A 24,222-nucleotide genomic window follows, 5' to 3' on the forward strand; every position below is an offset into this window, starting at 1 on the left:
CAGCTCAGGTCAGATCCCAGCATCTGACTCCTTGCTTATCAGGGAGCCCACTTCTCCCTCTGCCTGCCCTTCTCCCTGCTTGTGCTCTCTCTCTGATAAATAATAAAATCTTAAAAAAACAACAACAACTCATACTTAAGGAGGATTCAGATATTGCCTTTAATTTATTCTTTTATCTACTAATGTACTCACTTCTTTGATAAATATTTACTAATCAGTATTTATCAAAGAAGTGAGTACATGAATACATAAATGAGAACAAATTGAAGGTAATATCTAAATCCTTTTCTGGTATTAAATGTTATAGTTTTATGGCTAGAATAGTTCATAAAAAGTCTTTTAAGAGTGGAAACCCTTACAGATATAACTGAATTAGCAGCTACTTTCAGTGTTTCATGTCTATAGATCCTGTGTTGGTAGTAAGTGACACAGGTATGAGAAAGTAGGTTCTCAAATCCAATAGAAACAGCTCCCAGCCTAAACTCTGCCTTTGACCTACCCATGTGACCTTGGACAAGTTACTTCATTTCTTTAAACTTTAGTTTATGTAAAACCTAGAGATCATAATGGAACTGATTATAGAGGGGATATTGCAAGGATTAAAAGAAAACACTTAGCATAGTTTCTGGCTCGTAATGAGTACTCAGCAGGATTAAGGTATTATTAAGCGACTTACAGGATGTTATTTTATAAGCTTTGGAGCCCAGAACAGCCTCATCATCCTCTTCTGCTTCTCACTGCCCTAGCAAGGCAAAACTCTTGATCATTTTAGTAGGAGCAGACATTCAAGCGTACAAGTTAAATAGAAAAGAAGTAAACTGATTTGGACCACTCTCGAGAAAGATTAAATTCAACTCAGCTATAGAATGTATCAACAACTACTGAGAGAATACATTTCCATAAGGTCCTCTTTCACGTTACATAGTGCTTTCATTTGTATTATTTTTGTAATCCTCTCAGCAAATCCCCGAGACAGGTATTTTATATCACTGTTGAGAAAATAGGTTTAAAAAATTAAAGTGATCTGCCTGGTTCTTAAAGTGACTAGAACCCCAATCTTTTGATTGCAAAGCTAGCTTTTATGATCATGACTCTGTCTTGGGAATCCACAAACCAAATTCGTTCCTTCCTGTGAAAAATATCCCTACAGAAAGTGAGAAGTTCTGATCTTTACCCATTTGTTTTATTCATGAGACCCTATAGTTCATTCTCTTCTCAGTTGCTTGATGCCCAGCAGATTTTACTAGTAAATTAGTCCCCCAATTAAACACACACACACATACACACACACAACAACAACACTGATCAATCACAACAGGTAATCTATATTTGTTCTCTGTGCAAAGTTAGGCATTTGTGAACCTTCATCACTCACTCATTCATTTTGCATGGTATTCCAGAGTAGTGTTTTTCTTTTTCTTCAGCTATTTTTAATGAGAGTGATAGTATTATATCTTTATTAGAATTATTTCTTTAATTTGTTTATAATACATGAATCTCAAATATATAGAAAAGTGCAGAGCATAATATAACATTCATCAACCTACTACCCAGCACATACATTAATATCACGCCTTACTCACACCATAATTTTTTAAAGAAATAAGACTGGTACAGCTACTTTTGACGTTAACATGAATCCTTCCCATTCACTTGTGAAGTTTTCAGACTAAACGCTATAAATACAAAGTATCGGGTGCCTGGGTGGCTCAGTTGGTTGAGCACTGCCTTCAGCTCAGGTCGTGATCCTGGAGTCCTGGGATCGAGTCCCGTATCGGGCTCCCAGCTCCACGGGGAGTCTGCTTCTCCCTCTGACCTTCTCCTCGCTCATGCTCTCTCTCACTGTCTCTCTCTCTCTCTCTCAAATAAATAAATAAATAAAACTTTTAAATACAAAGTATCTTACTCCATACATCTTTCTTCAATTTGCTTTTGCTTTCTTCATTCAAATGTGTTTTCAAGATTTATCCATGATATACAAATAGGTTCCTTTTTTATATCAAAATTTATAAAATGAATATATCACAGTTTATTCTGTTTGTTGAATATTTTATGTTGTTTCCATTTTTTTTTTGCCACTAGAACAATGTGTGTCTTCACACAGCATTAGTGGTTCTCTCAGGTACACTTTTTTTTTTTTTAAAGATTTTATTTATTTATTTGACAGAGAGAAATCACAAGTAGGCAGAGAGGCAGGCAGAGAGAGAGGAGGAAGCAGGCTCCCCGCTGAGCAGAAAGCCCGATGTGGGGCTCAAACCCAGGACCTGGGATCATGACCTGAGCCGAAGGCAGCGGCTCAACCCACTGAGCCACCCAGGCGCCCCTCAGGTACACTTTCTGAAGTGTGCTTTCCTGCGGGGCCAGGAAGTATGTGGATACTCAGTCTTAACAGGTCTTCCCAAGTCGTTTTTCAAACTACCATTTACATTTTATTATTTTTTAAAAAGATTTTAGTTATTTATTTGAGAGAGAGGGCAGAGGGAGAGTGAGAGGGAGAAGCAGACTCCCCACTGAGCAGGGAGCCCTACCTGTGGGGCTCGATCCGAGAACCCCAAGTTCATGATCTGAGCTGAAGGAAGATGCTTAACCAACTGATCCACCCAGACATCCCCGCCGTTTACATTTTAACTAGAACATTTTATGTCTGAGCTTTCATTTCCTTGTATATTACCAACTTCTACTATTTAAGTTTTGGACAATTTAATAGAAATGAAATCGTGTGATTTGTTTTGCATCTCCCTAGTTACTGTGGAACTTAAACAATTTTCCATGTGTTTATACGCTGTTTGTTTTTTTTTTCCCTGTTCATATTTTCAATTGCCTTATTTGGGTTTTGCTTATTGATTTATAGGAATTCCATTTATATAATCAATACTGATCCTTTGTTGTCTATGTAACAAATGTCTTCTATTATCTGTGTGTTGGGTTTTGATTTATTTATAATGTATAGTTGAACAGGAGTTTTTGCTTTCTAATATAGATCAGTTAATGTTTTCTTTCATGGTTTGTGCTATTTTATGTTTTTAATAAATCTTTATTTATTTATTTATTTACTTTTTTTATAAGAGAGAGGGAGAAACAGAGAGGGTGAAGGGAAGGGGCAGAGAGAGAGAATCTTAATCAGGATCCATGCTCAGTGTGGAGCCCAATGTGGGGCTCGCTCTTACACCCTGAGATCATGACCTGAGCAAAAATCAAGCGACACTTAACTGACTGAGCCATCCAGGAGCCCCAAGAAATCTTTCTTAACCCTTAAGTCATAAAGGTTTACTTTTATATTGTCTTCTGAAAATTTCAACATTTTGCCTTATGTGATCAGTTCTTTATACATCTGTAATTCACATTTATATGTGATATGATAATGGAATTTCATTTTTGTATAAAGATAGTCCATTTTTCCGATATCACTTTTTCTTTACCATTTTTTGTGTTTGCAGTATAGTTGACACACAATGTTACATAAGTTTCCAGGGTACAATGTAGTGATTTGACAACTCTCTGCCTTATGCTCTGCCCACCACAAGTGTAGCTACCACCCGTCCCCATACAGTGCCCCTGATACTATTTTTTAAATTGTCTGTTTTCTCTCACATGCTAAGTTTCAGTATGCCTATGGATTTTTTCCTAGGTGAAAAGCTGTTTCATTATTTATTTATTTTTCCTTGTCAGTATTATCGTATTTTCTTTATATATCCTTATATCTGATAGGGCAGTTTTCTCCCCACCCCCCCACACCTTAAAAAGTAGCTTTCCTACTTTTTCAAATTGCTTGATTCTTGTAACTTTACTATGAAGTTTAGGATTGGTGTGTTACGTTCCTTGAACTCTCTTAATGGATTTTTGTTTAAATTTCATTGGATTTATAGTTTAAATTGATAGAAATGGTCTTTTAAAAAACATTAAATATTCAGGCACCTGGGTGGCTCAGTGGATTAGAGCCTCTGCCTTCAGCTCAGGTCATGATCCCAGGGTCCTGGGTTTGAGCCCCGCATTGGGCTCTCTGTTCAGCGGGGAGCCTGCTTCCCACCCCACCCCCCACCTGCCTCTTTGCCTACTTGTGATTTCTGTCTGTCAAATTAAATAAAATCTTTTAAAAAAATTAAATATCCTAATCTATGAATAAGATATCACACAGGCGTAAGGACTGAAAACAAGAACCCTTCCTTAGGTGTTTTTTTTTCTTTTCTTTTTTTTTAAGATTTACTTATTTATTTATTTGACAGACAGAGATCACAAGGAGGCTGAGAGGCAGGCAGAGAGAGGGGAGGGGGAAGCAGACTCCCTGCGGAGCAGAGAGCCGGATGCGGGGCTCAATCCCAGGACCCCAGGATCATGATGCGGGGCTCCATCCCAGGACCCCAGGATCATGACCTGAGCCGAAGGCAGAGGCTTTAACCCACTGAGCTACCCAGGCGCCCCCTTCCTTAGGTGTTTTAAGCAGAAAGGAATTTGATGCAGAGGCTTAATTGCCAGCTAAGTTCCTAGAATAAGTATGTATTTGTTTTGTTTGTTTGGCTATCAAATATATGGGGGCAGGGATTCGCTATTTTTTTCTTTTTTTTTTCTTTTGCTTTTGCATTGTCATCAGAGAATGATGTATTCTTTAGTGTTTGTTGAAAATATGTGGGTTACAAGATCATCAATTTTAATGAACATTTGATGAGAGTTTGCAAATAATGTTTTCTTTATCCTTGCCAATTTTTTGTCTTCTTAATCAGTTGATTTCCTAGAAAAGAGCCTTAAAATGTTCCATTGTGAATTTATATATAATTTTTATATATTTTACATATATATAAAATATATTATATATATATATATATTTTAAAGATTTTATTTATTTGACAGACAGAGATCACAAGCAGGCAGAGAGGCAGGCAGAGAGAGAGGAGGAAGCAGGCTCCCTGCTGAGCAGAGAGCCCGATGCGGGGCTCAATCCCAGGACCCTGGGATCATGACCTGAGCTGAAGGCGGAGGCTTAACCCACTGAGCCACCCAGGCGCCCCAATTTCTCACCTTTTAAGAGTTCTGCCAATGTTAGGTTTTAAAATTATTCAGACTTATCTCAAGACATTATGGTTAGACTTTGGAGGTCTTTGTTGGGAAGACCAACCATGTGCAACAGGGAGCTGTGGAGCTGCTCGTGGACATGGGAAGAAGACTTGGAGTAGTCTTTCCTGTGTGATCATCCCACGCACGAGACCCTAAGGCTCCCTGGAGAGCAACTTGGGGCTATCTGTGATAGAAAGTTAATGTGATGTGATGTGTGCACTCTGTGATTGGGCAATATTTATATATATAATATATAAAATATATTTTATATATTATTTTATATTTTATATATTATATATAATATAAATAACATATATAATTTTATATATGTAATATTTATGTATAATATTACATGCACATATGCACACACAATAATATACACACATTTGAATCATTTAACATTTTATTTCTTGCTAAGTCACTGATGGATATTTCACAGTGTGTTTTAACAGTTCACTCACTGAAGGACATCTGGCTTTCCCCACCCCCAGTTTCTGACTATTACAGATTAAACTCTATCAACATTTGTATACTAGGCATTTTTGAACAATGCTATTTTTCTGTCCTCTTAGGTATATGCCTAGGAATGGAATTCCTAGATTGCTAGATTGTATGGTAGGTGTATGTTTAACTTTATTTATTTTAAAATATCTATTTATTTATTTATTTATTTTAGAGAGAGAGAAAGAGGGTGGAGGGAGAGGGAGAGAGAGAATCTCAAGCAGGCTCCCTGCTGAATGTGGAGCCTGCTGTGGGGCTCGATGCAGGGCTTGATCTCACCACCCTGAGATCAGGGCCTGAGCCGAAATCAAGAGTCAGATGCTTAACTGACTGAGCCACACAGGCGCCCTGTAACTTTTAAAGAAACTGCCAGTTTACCGAAGTGCGTCTATCTTTTCTGTTCCACCAACAGTGTATGAGAGTTCTGTTTCTTCCACATTCTTGCCAATACATGCTTTGATCATAGGTGCATAGTCATATCTCATTGTGATTTTATTTTATTTTATTTAAGTTTTTATTTGAATAATCTCTATATCCAATGTGGGGTTCGAACTCACAAGCAGGAGATGAAGAGTTTCATGCACCTCTGACTGAGCCAGCCAGATGCCCCACATTTTCCATGTCTTTCTGTCTCCCTGTTGCTTTCTAGAGAATTGCCTCATTGCCACCTTCTTATCCCTTTCTCTTGAACAACCCCTCTTTTAAAGTTCTAATTTTAGGGGTGCCTGAGTGACTCAGTGAGTTAAAGCCTCTGCCTTCAGCTCAGGTCATGATCTCAGGGTCCTGGGATTGAGCCCTGCATTGCATCAGGCTCTGCCCAGCAGGGAGCCTGCTTCCCCCTCTCTCTGCCTGCCTCTCTGCCTACTTGTGATCTCTCTGTCAAATAAATAAATAAATAAATCTTTAAAGTTCTAATTTTAGTGACTATTGTATTTTTCATTTGCGGAAGTTTCTTTTTCAAGTTCATTTATCTTTTTCTTAGTATTCCTTTTCTAGACCTTCTTTGCTTTACTTAGTTGTCAGAAAGACATATTGAAAGTTACTCAGGGGCGCGTGGGTGGCTCAGTGGGTTAAGCCTCTTCCTTCGGCTCAGGTCATGATCTCAGGGTCCTGGAATGGAGCCCTGCATCGGGCTCTCTGCTCAGCAGGGAGCCTGCTTCCCCCTCTCTCTGCCTGCCTTTCTGCCTACTTGTGATCTCTCTCTCTCTCTCTCTTTCAAATAAATAAAATTTTTTAAAAAAGGAAAGGAAAGAAAGAAAGTTACTCATATTGGCTTGTTGTTATCTGTAGCTCTTTGGTCTGATAGTCCTGTCTTTACATCTGCTAACTCTCTCATGTGGAGAGTTGTTCCCTCAGATCTTCATAACTCACTTATTATATAGGCATCTTCTGTGGGTGTTGTTTTCTCCCGGGTAATTCCATATGTCCTAGTTGTGAAAGTGTCCCTGGCTCTGATTCCCACAGGATCCCAGGGGTTTCAATGGTCCTGGATAAGATTTGGTGTTAATTTATCTCTTTGTGATTCCCATACAGTACAGGTTACATGAATTTAGGTCCCATCTCTGGCATACACTTGGGGTTTAATTTCTCCCACTTGTCTTTTTATTTCTTTCTTTTTAAGGCTTCAGAAAAAAGATGCGCTTCCTTGAGGCCTCCACAGTGTACAGGCTGGGGACTTTCTGGTTTCCTGGGAGTGGAAGGGGCAGATCTTGAAGGATCCTGGGTTTATTTTGTATTTTCTTTTGAGAGAGCGAGGGAGGAGAGGAGGGGCAGAGGGAGAGAGAGAGAATCTCAGGCAGACTCCATACCCTGAGCCTGCAGAGCCCAACTTGGGGTCTGATCTCAGATCCTGAGATCATGACCCAAGCAGAAACCAAGAGTTGGATGCTTAACCTGCTGAACCACCCAGGAGCCCCAAGGGATTCAGGCTTTATGAAGGAGTCCCCCGTCCAACCTCCCACCACTTATGGCTCAGTGCCTTGTCTTCAGTCTTAAGTCCCTGGGTGAGTATTAGAACCCCAGCCCCAACCCCTGGAGCCTCTTTTTGGAACTTAGGAAACTCCAAATACATTATTCCTCTCTTCTGAAGAGAATCCACTGAGATAGATGGGGAAGTCTGACAGTGGAAATGAGCATTTCACCTTTACTACAATGAAGCAGTTTATAGAAGAGAGGCAACAAAAGAATTACAACACTGCCTATAACCAGACTTGCCCTTGAGGCACAGACAGCATGGGAAAGTCTCAGTTCTAGTAGCACACCTGCACTCTTGAGTTTACTGTATAACCTAGGACAGATGAGAATGCACATTTTCTACAGATGGAGAGGTACCAGAAAGGAGCAGCCAGAAGGGCTTGATCCAGACATGCCTGGCAGTTCCTTTTTTCAAACTCATAAATCACCCCTCTTCTCATGAGAAGGAGGGAGCCAATGAGTGGGTCCAAGAGTATTACTCTAAAGGAAGAAAGTTCCTTCACTGAGAAACAAGCCATGGACATGTGGGGTGGGGGATAGTCAATCCCTTCTAAAGCTATCCAATGTGCTTGTGTCTCTGGCTTTCATTCTCTCTTTCCTTTCTGAAATCTGGTGTATACTCTCTATTTTCAGTTAAACTGTATATTTAAGACTATTTGTGATATTTTTTGCCCAGAATTTCCATGTTTGAGGCCAGGAGCTTCAAGCTGTCATGTTGTTGGAAGTTCCTCTAGAGAATGTTTTCACAAAGGAAACAGGATGGCCTATTAAAATAGGGAAGTGCTAAAGGAGAACAGGCTGATTTAGACCTCTCTCCAAGTCTTTTCTAGACTTCTGAGGTTGCACCAAATAAAAGCTATTTGCTAATATGATTCTTTCCTTTATTAACTATAATAAACATGGGTATAGATCTCAGCATATCCAAATATATGTGTATTGACTTGCCGAGCCTAGAAGGTAAACACACTTTTAAACATGTTTGATGCATGCAATTTGAATTTCTGGTCTTATATCTCATATCTTGCACAGTGTCATTTACACTCTCATGTTGTTTTTATTAATCTGTTGTTATACAGTGATAAAGGTGCAGCTTCATCAAAGCACACCTTTATAGTGGGATTCCTTGAAGATATTTGAAAATAGTTCATAGCCAATGGGTTTTGATGAAATTGCTCTATTCAAGCAATTGCATTTTAGTTTTAATACAGTTTATATAAAGGAGAACTTAAAAGGCATTCTAAAAACACTAGGAAAGTATGTCTCTCATTTCTTGTGCATGCAGTCTAGGAAAATACCACATCCCTCCTCCCATCCTCATAAAACAAAACAGAACCAGCACTGAGTTGAATAAAAGAGAAACTTATCTGTACTGCCACATCTGATCTTATTTCTCTTCTTGGAAATTGGCGTGAACATAGTTTGTCCTCAATTTCAAGTCTTTACGTTTAGAAGAAGAAACATTTCAATATAGTAATGTAAAATAAGAGTAATTTTTTATTGAAATTTACTTACTTTGATAGGCGTTGCCCAAACATGGGCAAACATGTTCTGGGTTTATGTTATAGTGTCACCTCCTCAATTCTCACTGGTTGCACCGTTCTTACCCCATTTTATGGATTAGGAAACATGAGTTTTCAGAATTTATTGGCACCCATGTGGTGTTATATTATTTAAACTACCTACTTTATCCAAAGCCAAATGCAGTGCGCTGGTAGGACATATAGTAATACCCCAGAGTCTGAGGGAACAAAAAGATCTTGGAGCATTCAGTTTTAGCATCTGATCCTTGAATAGCACTCGTGCTAGCATCTAGCATGCTTGAGATTTTCAATCATATCTGCTCTGTCCATCTCACCTCTCGAGTGTACCCATCACCTCAGAGACTTTCCCTACCTTCTTCAGAGAAGATAAAGGAGGGACACCCAAGCAGGTTTAGAGGGTATGGGGGTGGGGAAGAGTATGAGATGGGCTACGGAGAGGTGTTTTTTTTTTTTTTTTAAGATTTTATTTATTTATTTGACAGAGAGAAATCACAAGTAGGCAGAGAGGCAGGCAGAGAGAGAGGAGGAAGCAGGCTCCCTGCCGAGCAGAAGGCCTGACGTGGGGCTTGAACCCAGGACCTGGGATCATGACCTGAGCCGAAGGCAGCGGCTTAACCCACTGAGCCACCGAGGCGCCCCTACGGAGAGGTTTCTGAAGTGACATTAGTTTCTTTCATTTCCCTTCCGTCGAGAGGCTTCCTCACTTCCCCAGCCCCTCTGTCCTCCCTCACGATCGAGTCCAATATTTTTCCGATTTTACTTCCCTTCGGTCCTTGCAGTCTCCTGCTCAGCCCCGCCCGCCTCTCTGAGCCCGCCCCCCGTGACCACGCCCCTCCGTGACCACGCCCCTCCGTGACCACGCTTCCCCCTAGGTTCCTCCTTCCCCGTAGTCCTGCTAGCTCCCCGTCATGCCTCTGTTCCCTGCCAATCACGCTGGACCACCCTCTCGGCCCGCCCCGAACGCACACCCCAAAGGTCAGTGGCCTCGCCGGCAGGCGGACAACCGGGGGCGGTGGAAAGATGGAGTGTGCGTTTGGAGGCTTCTCCGATGAGCAGTTCCAGAAGGCCTGTGACGAGCTCCAGCAGTTCGGGCGGGTCGGGAATGACTGGGAGCTGCTGATGGAGCACGAAGGTTTCAAAATCTACAGGCGGCTGGACGAGGTAGCACCTGGCCTGCTGGAGGAGCCTGGATTGTCGCTCACCAGGGGCACGCTTCCCGGGGAGTGTGGGGTTGAGGCCGCGGAAGTCAGGACCTGAGTTGGTCACGCGGAGCTGGGAAGAGCGAACATAGGGGGCAGTGCCTGCAGCTGACTGCCCCCTGCCGCTGGGAGGGCATCCAATTCAACCTCAGGTCTGAGGGTCGAGGGGGAGTGGTCCTCTGGAAGTTAAGCGTGGAGTTAAAACGTGGATTTCCTGAGTCTTGGCCCCATGCACTTTCCTGCAAGGGACGTAGATACCCCTCCCGGGTGGGTGCCACTGGTGTGTGTGTGTGTGTGTGTGTGTGTGTGTGTGTGTGTGTGTGTGTGGAAAACCTTAGGGTTTGCATATAGGTGGCAAGGAGGTTGGACTTCTCGGAGACTGGGTGGGTATGCAGGATGATAGTGTGAGTGCCGAGCAGCGTGCCTGGGAAGGAAGCCACTGTCATCTCCCATTTTAGTGGCTTGTTTCTGTTCACGGCTGCCGCATCTTTGCAAGATGCACTTAATATGTTCGTCTGAAGCTTTAGGGAGAAAGTTTAATTTAAAGGGCAGGAGGAATGGAGTTGGTTATTAAGCAAGTCGCCAGGTGCTCCCAGAGGCCTTTGAAACCAGGTAGCTAGCCTTGAAACTAGGTAGCAAGCTATCCAGGTGGAAAGATTGCAGTGCACCTGAGATCTGTTATCAGTTACCCTGTGATAGCAGCTGCATAACGCACGGGTTAAAAAGTCGCCTTTAGGCAGGGTAAGTGAAATCAAGGCTGAGAAGTAAGGAGGCATTCTGAGTGGGTGTGTAGCAGAGCCACAGGGTGTACAAGATGAACAAGCTCACAACCCAGAGCAGGGAGAATTAATTACTAAGTGTAATTTCAGTCGTTCAGTCCAAAAATGGACATCTTTTCAGACAAAATCCTTTATTCTATTTCATTTTCCTTACCACCCACATTCAGGCATTTGCCAGGTTTTGTCAATGTGACTGCTCAGACATTCTGATAACTGGCCCACTTCCCTTCCCTCTTCTTTCCTTTGTGGCTGCCGCTTCGGATGCTACCTCTCACCTAGAATTGCCGTGACCTCTTTAACTAGTTTCCTGGCCTTCCACCTCTCTGATCCCTTCCCTCCTACATGTTACAGTCTGCTCAATCACCTGAAGGAAAACCTGTGGTCTTAACCACTCTGCTTTCAGAGGCACTGTTGGTTGCAGAATTAATGCTAAGAATATCTAGTGTAATAGCTCACACATTGCAGGCTTTCTTATGTTCCAGGAAGTGCTTAAGTGCTTTATAGGTATTGACCTACTCTCCACGTCAGTCTTTTTTTTTTTAATTTTTATTTTATTTAAATTCAAGTTAGTTAACTTGAATATACTGTAGTATTGGTTTCAGGAGTACAATTTAGTAATTTATTCCTCACATTCAACACCCAGTGCTCATCCTAGTGAGTACCCTCCATCACCCATGTAGCCTATCCTACCTACCTCCCTCCAGTAGCCCCAGTCTCTCAACAGACTCTCTTATTGTTTACCACCCTCTCTGTTTTTATTTTTCCTTGCCTTTCCCTTTGTTCATCTCTTTTGTTTCTTAAATTCTACGTGAATGAAATCATGGTATTTGTCTTTCTCGAACTTATTTTGCTTAGCATAATACACTCTAGTTCCATTCACATTGTTGCAAATGGCAAGATTTCATTCATTTTTTTTTTTTTTTTTACTGCAAAGAAAATTTATTTTACATATTGCCAGCCATGAATTTTGGTCGTTGGTTCACATAAATCTGCCTTAGTGCCACTATCTAAGTGGCAGGACCATTTTATGTCCACACTTGTATTTACAAAGAGAATTTTGATGACTTACATAAATGCAACTCTGAGTGGGTTTAACAATGGAGATGCAGTCTAACATCCATAATGACAGCAATGTAGGAGAGACGTGTTTTTTTAATATAATTAAAAAAAATTTTTTTAAACACATAATGTATTATTAGCCCCAGGGGTACAGGTCTGTGAATCACCTGGTTTACACACTTCACAGCACTTGTCATAGCACATACCCTCACCAATGTCCATAACCCCACCCCCCTCTCGGTACCCCCCTCCCCCCCAGCAACCCTCAGTTTGTTTTGTGAGATTAAGAGTCTCTTATGGTTTGTCTCCCTCCTAATCCCATCTTGTTTCATTTATTCTTTTCCTGCCCCCCAATCCCCCCATTGCATCTCCACTTCCTCATATCAGGGAGATCATATGATAGTCGTCTTTCTCCGATTGACTTATTTCGCTCAGCATAATACCCTCTAGTTCCATCCACGTCGGAGAGACGTGTTTTTAATTACCTTTCATTTGCGTGACCTTACTTAAGATATAAATTGATGATTTAGAAGTTCTTAGTCTCCTAAGGAGATTTTCAAAAGTGCTTATAGAAGGAGTTAGTGAGATTTTTAAAAAAACATCTTCCATGTCCACATCCTGTTGTAATTTCTGCACCATTTTTTCTTCCAGGTGCTTTTCTTTGCCTGCAGGAGGGTCCCAGATGAGTGTTTTGCTTGACTTCTTTGATATCCTGAACTTTCTCTAATTCTTTATTTTTCTTTAATCCGTTCATTATAAATTTAGCTTGGTGCTTCTGTTTGATCTCTTCAACTCTCTTCATTGCAACAGTAGTTTTATTCCACAGCTCTCGCTGGTATTTGACAGGTTCATTTCACGTTTTTCAAATTCAAATGAATTATCCACTGTAAGCTCTTTACCAGCTGCTTTACGGAATGCTTTAGTCCACCTGAACTTGCGAGGATTCTGCTTCTTTTTAAAGTTTTTATGACACTTGGATTTACAGAATCTGAACACCTTGCAGTCGTTGTGAACAAACATCATGCCATGGCTGGAGTAAATAGGGCCTGAACAGAAATGACACCTCTCCAAGATTTCATTCTTTTTGATGGCAGAGTAATAGTTCTTTGTGTATATTTACCACATCTTCTTTGTCCATTCATCAGTCCATGGACATTTGGACTCTTTCCATATTTTGGCTATGTTGATAATGCTGCCGTAGATATTGGGCTGCATGTGCCTCTTCCAGTCAGCACTTTGTATCCTGTGAATAGATACCTAGTAGCCTCACGTCAGCCTTAATGTCAGATACTGTAATTATTACCTTTTTTTACCTATATGAAAAGGAGTATGTGGAGAGGTTGATTGCTGAGGGTTTGAATTGGAATCAGAGCTCAGCTGTCCACTTCCAGGCCTGTGCTATAAATAGGCTCCTTCCTGCTCTCCCTCTCTGAAAGAAGGCAAATGCCATGTAGGCCATATAGATCTTTCTCACCTTATGATGGGTTTACATCCTGATAATCTCATCATAAGTTGAAAATATCTTAAGTCAAAAATGCATTTGATATACTTCCCCTACTAAACATCATAGCTTAGCCTAGCTGATCCTCAGTGTGCTCAGAAGGCTTTCATTAACCTACAGTTGGGCTAAAACATCTAACACAAAACCCATTTTATACTGAAGTGTTGAGTATCATGTAATTTATTGAATAGTGTACTGAAAGTGAGAAACAATGATCGTATGGGTGCAGAACAGTTCTATCAGTTGTCGACCCTGTGGCTCACAGCCCCTGCCCAGCAACAGGAGAAGATACTGTACCACATATCACTAACCCTGGGAAAGATCAAAATTCCAAACTCAAAGTACAGTTTCTACTGAATTCGTATTGCTTTTGTGATTTTGTAAAGTTGGAAAAATGGTAAGCTGTACTGTCAGAAATTGTTGACTGTACTGAACTAGTTTGGGTCCAACTTACATTTCCAGCTTTATGTCCCTGACTCATCTCCACATCCCCTGTCCTCTAGCTAGCCCAGACCACTCTACTCTTTACCCCTCCAATGGACCTGTGCTCTTTTGCTTTTGTGCCTGTGAGCTGAGGCAGTGCCTGGCTTCATACTGTGTATTGTTTTCATTGTGTATTTTTCCGTAGTAGAGCCCGCTTCCCTCTGGTGGGGAGGATTTCAGTGGTCTTTAGAATAGCTCCCACCCCTACTAAGCATAGTATATGTCTTATTTCAACCTGCTCTGAGATGGGGGGGGGGTCATGCTACACTGATGTAAATCACAGGTGCTCCCAGGTAACTGCTCTAAAGTTTGAAGGGCCATGGGATTCTAGTAGGTGTGCCCTTGGGCCTCAGCAGCTAGGATGAAGGGCCATCCATGGCCACTTTGAATTCCATCTGTATTAGCAAGATGCAAGATAGCAAGAGGCTCTGTTGGGTCAGGGTATGAGCCCTTTCCTAGAATCCTTACTGGGTTCTAGCAGCATTATTTGCTGCCTGGCCCACTTTGCTTAAAGCTTCATTTTCTTTCCAGGTTGACTCCCATGTTTTACCTTCCTCCCAGAAAGGAATTCCCTCTAATTTCTAGTTAAGAAATCTTTTCATCTGAATACCACACCTTATCAAAAGTGAAATCACCTTGCCCCACACTCTGGGTAGACCTGCACCTATCTGCCCCAAAGCCCTTTATCTGTCTTATGTGCCAGTGGTTTAATTCACTCTTCATGTTACTGTTACATGTCTTTTCTTCTACCCACCCAAGCCATTTTACCCACATGAGTGCATATGGCCTTGGGTCCTCAGGCCCAAGGTCCAGCTGGGGGTCAGACCAGAATACCGGGGGCCCCTTTGTCAATCTTCATCTTGATTAATCTACCTGACCATTTGTGCAGGTGAGTCCAGGTAAGGTTTTTTACTGTAGTCTTTGCTTTCCAACAACTGGGATAAACAGAGTGGACTTATCTGGGACCCCTTAATGTTGAAGGGCCACCAGGGGGTCCCTAACTTTCGAAGATGCTGTATTAAGCCTTTTGCCTCAACCCCATCAATATCTGCTTCATTCATCCTATTTCTAAAGAGCCATCTAAAGATTTTGACTTTATTGAGATGAGTGCCTTGAGTCCCCCTGTCTTTCCCCATTTTCTTGTTAATTACTCTAATATTTTTTAAAGATTTTATTTATTCATTTGACACAGAGAGAGATCAGAAGTAGGCAGAGAGGCAGACAGAGAGAGGGGGAAACAGGCTCCCCACTACCAGAGAGCCCGATGCGGGGCCTGATCCCAGGACCCTGAGACCATGACCCAAGCCGAAGGCAGAGGCATAACCTGCTGAGCCACCCAGGCGCCCCTAGTTACTCTAATTTTTCTTGGCATCTGTAAGACCCATAAAGGGAAACTGAGATGGGTAATCTGGTAAATCTTCTTGGGTTGCTTGAGTTTTGCAGGAGTAAATTTACATGTAGTGCCCATGCAAAAGGGACCCTCTTTATCAAAGTGTTTATCATGATTTGTGTAAGGAGCATTTTTTTTTTTTAAAGATTTTTATTTATTTATTTATTTGACAGAGAGACAGAGAGAGAGTGCGCGCACAAGCAGTGGGGGAGGTGCAGAGGGAGAGGGAGAAGCACGCCTCCCACTGAGCAGGGAGTCAGATGCAGGGCTCAATCCCAGGACCCTGGGATCGTGACCTGAGCCAAAGGCAGACACTTAACAGACTGAGCCACCCAGGCACCCCAAGGACCATATTCTGTAGATGACTATCCCCATTGTAATAAAGCCAGGCCTACATCTGGATCATGTTTAGCCATTTATGTCGGTCCGTTGTGAGCTCTGATGATGATCTATTATTTTTTGAAAAGGTTGAAGTAAGTATAGAGGCATTTGAGTTTTCCACTGTAACAATTAAATTATATTTTAAAATTAAAAAAGATTATAGCTTTTTTTAAAAGTAGATAACTAATTCTGAATCATGTTCTTGGATAGATGGCTACTTTCGATATACAGTATTTTGATACTTTTTAATTTCCTCCTTTCCTATTAAATCACAGAATTTTTGGACTTTGAAAGTTTCTTTGAAACCATTTTGTCCAACACCATCATCTTTTCCGTTCACTTCTTTTCTGTACTCCCTTCGCCTGCTCTGTTTCCATTCTCTTTTCTCTTTTTCTCCTCCCTAGGTGGTAATATGAATAACTTACCTTTACATGGTGATTTAATTTAATGCTGTCACGTGTAAGTTTCCTTTATCCCTGTAAACCAATCTGGAAAGTAGGTAGGGACAAGCTTATTTACCTATTTTATAGTTAGAAATAAGACCCAGAGTTGTGAAATGAGCAGCACGAGACCTTGTGACTGATAACTAGACACGAACCAGCCTGCTTTGGTAAGCTCAACACCAGATTTACATCTTGGTTCAAGGCAAGAACTACTTTCTGGAGACTGGGGGAAACCAGCCCAAAGCTGCCATGTGGTATTATGGGAAGAACATGGGTTTTGGAAGCAGCTTGTCCTGGGTTAAAATCCCCATTATGTCTACTATCATTCTTCTTTTCATTCAGAGAATGTTCATCAGATGCCTCCCATCCCTCACAGGCACTGGGGATAAGCAGTGAACAGGAAGACGCACCCACTGTTTGAACGAATGACACTCACTGATGAGAATAAACGCATGGTATATAATGAAATGTTGGGTGAAAAATGCTATGAATAAAGTAAACTGGGATGAAGGGATAGAGAGGTGGTGTGACAGTGGTAGCTGTGGGTGATGTGATGTGTTTAAGATAAGGGAATCTGGAGAGCTCCTCTGCAGAGGTTAACATTTGAGTGGAGATAGGAAGGAAGTGGGAGATGGCATCATGCAACTTTCTGGAGCAGAAACGTACCAGATAGTGTTTGTCAAAGCTCACGCACATTAGAATCACCCAGGAAGCTATAAAGACATGATCACCCCATCCTGGATCCCAGGTTTAATTGATCTGGGTTGGGGCTTGGGTAGTCCTTTGGAAAAATTCCCCTTTCATTATTGGGGCTCATCTACTTTTCCCCCCCCTACTTTTGTGTGTGTTTGAAATGCTTCATAATAAAATGATTTGTTGTTGTTGTTTTTAACATTAAGGCTTCCCATGAGATTCAAATGGACATGCTGGGTTTTAAATCACCGTGGTGGAGGGAATGCTGAGTGTGAGTCCCTGAGCCAGGCTGAGCTTTTTAGCAGGGTGATAAAGTTACTTTTTCTTACAAAACAAGGACAGTATTTACCTTTCAGGATGATACTGACCTCTCAACAGTCATGAAATGAAATGAAAGATGGCAGTGTGATACTCAGACTTCAGCATGCAGCAGAATCACCCACAGGGTCTGTTAAAATTCAGAATCCAGACTCCACTCCCAGTTTCTGGTTCAGTGGATTGGTATGGGGCATGAAAGTTTGCATTATATTTCTTTTTTCTTCTTCTGTTGGTGTTTTATTTCTAACCAGTTGCCAAGTGCTGCTGAAGCTACCAGTCCAGGGACTATACTTTTGAGTATCACCGATGTATGAGACATCCAGCATGGTGTTGGGGGACGGAGAGTGGGGGTTCTGATGTCAAGAGGAGGGGAGTACCTTACAGAAGATGTAGAAATGGAAAGGTGAGAGTGGAAAAAAGGAATATTGTAAGACAAAAGCAACGTCCAACTGAGGTCTCACTCTTCTTGATTTTTAAGTTAGTGGCCACTTGGGAGTGAATGTTGACCTCTGAGCTGTGCTGAGCAGTCAGTCCCGCGGGTAGAGAAGGGCCACAGGCCACTTACAAAAGCATTCCCAGTGATCTGCAGTCAGGTCTTGTTGGAGCTTTGGGCTGTGTTACCATCCCAGTGGACCTTGTGACATGCCAACAGACAGTCTGAAAGCAGTCTGCAGGGCTTCACATCCTCAATTTAGACCAAGCGAACAGTGGTCTGAGCTGATCTGGTTAATGGCTTGACTTCTTAACATTTATAAGTCTGAACGTGTGGCACTGTGTGAAGCGACTGTCTGCATTGTGCCTCTGTCCTTTCATCGGGTCTTCTAATCAAAGAGTGGGGTGAGGGGCAGACAGTTCTTTTCCAGGAACTGTTCTTTTCAATGCTGTGCACCTACTGAATTACCAAACCCCAGCACTCTTAGGAAAATTGTGTTTAGCCAGGCTGAGTAAGAGAAAGTCTGGCCTTTCAGAGGGAAACACAGATTCAACTCCCACAAGAACAGATTTATCTCCGTGGATGAAAAGTTTTCAGTACCACTCCCACAGGAGATATCATAATCTGATTTGCGTCATGAGTGTCTCCCAGATGCTAGGACAGTTCTGCCCCTTCTATCACCCTTCTGCCTCTCTGCTAAGGGAAGAGGAGTTACCACCATGAGTGATAGAACAGTTATTGAACCTGAGACACTTACCAAGTCATATTTTACTAGTGGGCCATGTCTGAATGCAGAGCACCCATGTGTGGCACGCTTCTACCTGGTAGAGATGGAGGCCAGCTCTTATGCTCTCTTGCTCATGCTCTTTCTCCCTCGTCCTTTTCCATCTTCCTGAGCACACAACTGGTTGGATGTGTCAGAGCCTCACGTCTTCCCCTCCTCACTTCTCTCAGGGTGAACATGTGGTATGAGACTGTATGAGAATGTTGGTACCAAGATTTAAATTGGGGGGATGAGGGGCGCCTGGGTGGCTCAGTGGGTTAAAGCCTCTGCCTTCGGCTCAGGTCATGATCCCAGGGTCCTGGGATTGAGCCCCGCATCGGGCTCTCTGTTCAGCGGGAAGCCTGCTTCTCCCTCTCTCTCTCTCTGCCTGCCTCTCTGCCTACTTGTGATTTCTGTCTGTCAAATAAATAAATAAAATCTTAAAAAAAAAATAAATTGGGGGGATGAGAGTAGAGGGGTTAGGACATCCCCTTCTGTCTCTAGATATAAGCCAAACTTTGTGCCCTCACCCTGTCTTTCATCAAATTCCTATATGGGATTCACAGGAGGTGACTATTAATAAAACTCTGATTGTCTATGGGCCTTGGGCACCCTTTGAGAGAAGTGACTTGCTAGTAAGGATCTGGACATTCTGGATCCTTGGTCATGATACCATACCAATATCAGGGTGAACCAGGGCTGAACTGGAGCAATGGAGAGTGAAATAAGGTTCTTGCTTCGTCTTCCAACCTTCTTTTGACATCAGAGTCACCATGTGTGGGCAGAAGGAGAATTCTAGTGGACCTCCAGTGGGAATAGTTTGTTTTTTTCACAAGCTCACCATCCCCTGACATTATTTTGTGAGGCTAGTTTATCCTTCAGAGAAATTATGCAAATGAATATATATATATATTTTTTTAAATTTATTTTGACAGAGAGACAGCGTAAAGGGAACATAAGCAGGGGGAATGGGAGAGGGAGAAGAAGGCTTCCTGCTGGACAGGGAGCCCAACGCGGGGCTCCATCCCAGGACCCTGGGATCACAACCTGAGCTGAAGGCAGACGCCTAACAACCGAGCCACTCAGGTGCCCCACAAATGAATATATTCTTGTAAGAAAGGGAGCATCCAGGGCACCTGGGTGGCTCAGTTGGTTGAGCGACTGCCTTCAGCTCAGGTCATGATCCCAGTCCCGGGATCAAATCCTGCGTAGGGCTCCCAGCTCCGCGGGGAGTCTGCTTCTCCCTCTGACCTTCTCCCCTCTCCTGCTTTCTCTCACTTTCTCTCTCCAATGGATAAATAAAATCTTTTAAAAAGTTATATATAAAAAAAGGGAGCATCCATGGAAATATGAATCTTTGAATTTTAACCTGGGACTTTTAGTGTGTTTTTAAGACCCAAAAAAGCTTAGAGATAGACCTAACAACCTTATCTTGCCATTTAGTTTAGGATAGACATGTTTCCATAGCTACCTTTGGGTTAATGAAAAGAAAACTCCAAATTATTTGTCCATGTACTCATTCAAGTGGTCTTTAGGACCTGTTGTGTACCTGGCATTATGCTAAGCCCTGGTGATACCTGATAAGTAAGACAAAGTTCATACCTTCAAGAAGCTTGAAGACAATAAAACAGGTACTTTTTATGTTATGTAGATCTGAGTTCCTGACTTATCATTTTTTTTCTTTGAACATCTTTTAACATTTCTTCCACAATAGGTCTCTGCTGATGAATTCCTTCAGTTTTTATTTGTCTGAAAAACTTATTTCTCCTTCACTTTTGAAGGACAGTTTCATTGGATATAGAATTCAAATTGATGGCTTTTTACTTTCAGTATACTATATATTTTACTCCACTCTTTTTTTACATGGATGGTTTCTGATGAGGTGTCTGGTGTAATCCACATGTATGTTCCTCTATAGGTCAATTTTCTTTTTCTTTTCTGAGTTTGAATAAGATATACTTAAGACTTTTTGGTATTTATCTGGTATGGTGTACTTTATTGGCAGATTTACTTTGAAGGGTGGTCTAAGTCTACATGGTAAACACCCATGTGACTCACAATATAAATATGAATCTTATGACACAAATCTTCCTCTCTTATATGTATCATTGCAATACCACAGGAAACTGTACTAACAGCAATTCAATGAGGTTTATTTTTCTCACTTAACAAGTAGGGCAGAACTCTGGAAAACAGTATAGGGTTTCCTCAAAAAGTTGAAAACAGAGCTACCCTATGACCCAGCAATTGCACTACTGGATGTTTGCCTTAAAGATACAAATGTAGTGATCCGAAGGGGCACGTGCACCCAAATGTTCATAGCAGCGATGTCCACAATAGCCAAACTATGGAAAGAGTCTAGATGTCCAGATGTCCATCAACAGATGAATGGATAAAGATGTGATGTGTGTGTGAGTGTATACACACACACACACACACACACACACACACAGGAATACTATGCAGCCACCAAAAAAACTGAAATCTTGCCACTTGCAACAATGTGGAGGGAACTAGAGGGTATTATGCTGAGCGAAATAAGTCAATCAGAGAAAGACAATTATCATATGATCTCCCTGATATGAGGAATTTGAGAAACAAGACAGAGGATCATAGGCGAAGGGAGGGAAAAATGAAGCAAGACAAAACCAGACAGAGAAACAAACCATAAGAGACTCTTAATCTCAGAAAACAAACTGAGGGTGGCTGGAGGGGAGGGGCGTGGGAGGGATGGGGTGGCTGGGTGATGGACATTTGGGAGGGTATGTGCTATGGTGAGCGCTGTGATTTGTGTAAGACTGATCAATCACAGACCTGTAGCCCTGAAACAAATAATACATTATATGTTAATTAAAAAAAAAAAAAGTAGGGCAGAAGTCAGTGGTTGCTGGCACTGGTGTAGCTGATCAGTGATGCCAGTAAAACGCTTGCGTCTTTACTCTTTATCCTCATGTTGGTTACCTCTTCATTACAAAACAGCTGCTGCAGCTCCAAATATCCATATTCAAACCTGCATAGACTACCAGCAAAGTTAGCTGTGTATACTGCCACGGAGGTTCTCTTAGCAAGAAAGAAGGTACTGTATGCTATGCGAAATCTTCTGTTTCTTCTGGTTATTGTATTCTACAGAAGATATTTACTGATTCTCTACCACTGAATAATTTTTACTTTATTTATAAATGGAGCATTACAAAAGTATACACTGTGTTTTACAACATGATAAAGAAGTGGAGACATGCTTAGAAATGGTTTCTGGAGGAGCTTCAGGAAAGGCAGTAACCTCTTGCCTAAACTTTTTTGGAATCAAGTACTAGTAATTTTAGAGACGTATATGCAGAAAGATTTTATTTCTAATTTTTTTAAATTTATTTTTTTTGCGTGTGTCCCGAAATTCATTGTTTATGCATCACACCCAGTGCTCCATGCAATACGTGCCCTCCTTAATACCCACCACCAGGCTCACCCAACCCCCCACCCCTCTCCCCTCCAAAACTCTCAGTTTGTTTCTCAGAGTCCACAGTCTCTCATGGTTGTCTCCCCCTCCGATTTCCCCCAGCTCACTTCTCCTCCCCATCTTCCAATTTTAAAGAGACCTTACACATCAGTAATAAAAACTGCCCCAATCAAGCTAAGTTTCATGCTTTTCCCTATCAAATTGTTTGTGTAAACAACGGTACCCAGTCCTTTTGAGATGCTCCTGTGCTGCTGGCAAGAATATACATTGGTACAAACTTCTTAAAGGTTTATAAGCATAAAGAACCTTAAAATGGGGCGCCTGGGTGGCTCAGTGGGTTAAGCCGCTGCCTTCGGCTCAGGTCTTGATCTCAGAGTCCTGGGATCATCGGGCTCTCTGCTCAGCAGGGAGCCTGCTTCCTCCTCTCTCTCTGCCTGCCTCTCTGCCTGCTTGTGCTCTCTCTGTCACATAAATAAATAAAATCTTTAAAAAAAAAAAAAAAAAAAAAAGAACCTTAAAATGGTAATACTCTCTACCCCCAAACTTCTAAGGAAGTTTTTGTAATGAAAAAATTAGAATTATGGACAAACTTGGTCCATATGAAATGATAGATTATTCCAGGAATATTTATATTTTAAAAATATTGGGAATGTTGACTCATGAGAAGCATTAAATTAGGTTTGATCTCTCCATAGCTTGTTAAAAATAAGAATACAAGTTCAAACCATATCATTCCCATTTTGTAACATACACAAGTATTTATGTGCTTAAGTATGTTAAATATTAAAGTAGGTCTTTGTGGATTATGGAGTTACATGCCATTTTTATTTTCCTTACTCTCTTTTTTTGGCATGTTCTACTTCTCCTATAATGAGTATTACTTCTACAGTTATAAAAAAATTCATTTTTTAAAGACAATTTGCTGAGATCCTTTTTAGAAAGAAATAATGGGTGAAAAAGTGCCTTGATCCAAGAATTTGGGTGGCCTCTACATTACTTGAAAAGAACATTTAACTGATAAGTGAGGGAAGTGGTACCAAGTATTTTGTTCCTCTGGAGTCTTGGCAATTCTCAGTTCTGCCACGAAGGGAGTGTTTAAAGGAAATTGTAACAATAGTTCATTCTTCTGTATTCACGTAAATCACATTGTTCTATTTTTCTCTTCCTAAGAGGGCTTTCTGTTTTTCTTTTTTGTAAAATGTATAGGACTGAGGTCACTTAGGTCAGTGACTAAATTCAGAAGGGGGAAGGGAACACTCTAAGGAAACAGTTTGTCTTAATTTATCCAGATAACCAGTTAACTCATGTGAGCTGAGATGACCATCTCAACACATATTTATCCCTTTTGCTCAGTCAGTGTGTACAGAAAGTGGGGCCCCAATATGTTTGAACAGGAAACTAATGGTCTCTCTTCCAAAGATGATTTATAAACAAGTGGGTATATATAAACCCTCACTATCTTCCTGTATGTGTAGGGGAAAGGACAGAAGAGAGGAGGAGATGTTTCTCCTGATGTTTGCCCTTCCTTTGGGATATCCATGGCACAGCCCGTGAGGGGTTCAGATCTACTAGTTTGTCATTTGCTGGTTGGAAACCCTTGGTATAAAGTCATATACTTCTAGATCTGGAAGAATTTTATGAATTCAGTTCCAATGCCATCTTCCATTTCTTACCAGGTATTTTAATGTATCTGTGAGATTCCTAAACTGGGACATGTTTTTCCCTGGGTTATACTCCCTGAACTAGGAAGAACTTGCAGCCTCAAGGTCTCTAGAAAGCTTCACCATGTTTACCTCTTGACTTCATGTAACTCCTTGGCATTGGGTTTAAGAGGATAGTTTTATTCATGTTCACTAGTCAATAACATTTCTTTAGCACGTGGAATAATGTGTCATTCTAAAAGCATCATTTTTATTTGCTTTTGCATGGAAATTAATCTAAAAGCCTTTGGTTTAATCTTAAGGACAGAGCCTTTAGGCAAGGGGAGAGTCAGGAATTGTTAGCTGCTGTTGGACAGATAATGAAATGTGTAGTATGGCCTACTCCAGCCCAAACCCTCACAAAGGAGGATATGGCCTCACCTGAAGAAAAAAAAAGGGGGGGGGGGCAGGGGAAGACTCTTATGCTTTCAAATCTAGAAATGTTTTTTATCCCCCCCCCCGAATAAAGGGGAGTAATGTGATTTGACACTGCTGTTATTTCCTTTATACACAAATTCCTTAAATAAAAAAGAAGCTGTTGAAAAAATTTGTCTTGGAATT

The 24,222-nt window shown here is 41.4% G+C and overlaps 1 protein-coding gene and 1 pseudogene across 6 annotated transcripts in view; one reads left to right on the plus strand and one right to left on the minus strand.

The window, feature by feature from the left end:
- Nucleotides 1-24,222, plus strand: part of PCTP (phosphatidylcholine transfer protein) — a 105,422-nt gene that overhangs the window by 70,489 nt on the left and 10,711 nt on the right. For 3 of the 6 annotated variants that reach the window (XM_047707437.1, XM_047707439.1, XM_047707438.1), the window contains exon 1: nt 10,047-10,226. The exons of 1 other annotated variant lie outside the window; for it this stretch is intronic. In XM_047707437.1, coding sequence (XP_047563393.1) covers nt 10,086-10,226 — 141 coding nt within the window. In that variant the 5' untranslated portion in view covers nt 10,047-10,085. 2 more of the 6 variants (XM_047707442.1, XM_047707440.1) reach the window with 2 other exon arrangements.
- LOC125087482 (probable ribosome biogenesis protein RLP24) lies at nt 10,328-14,894 on the minus strand (annotated as a pseudogene).

The sequence above is a fragment of the Lutra lutra genome, chromosome 16, assembly GCF_902655055.1.
Source record: "Lutra lutra chromosome 16, mLutLut1.2, whole genome shotgun sequence".
Classification (NCBI taxonomy): Eukaryota; Metazoa; Chordata; class Mammalia; order Carnivora; family Mustelidae; genus Lutra; species Lutra lutra.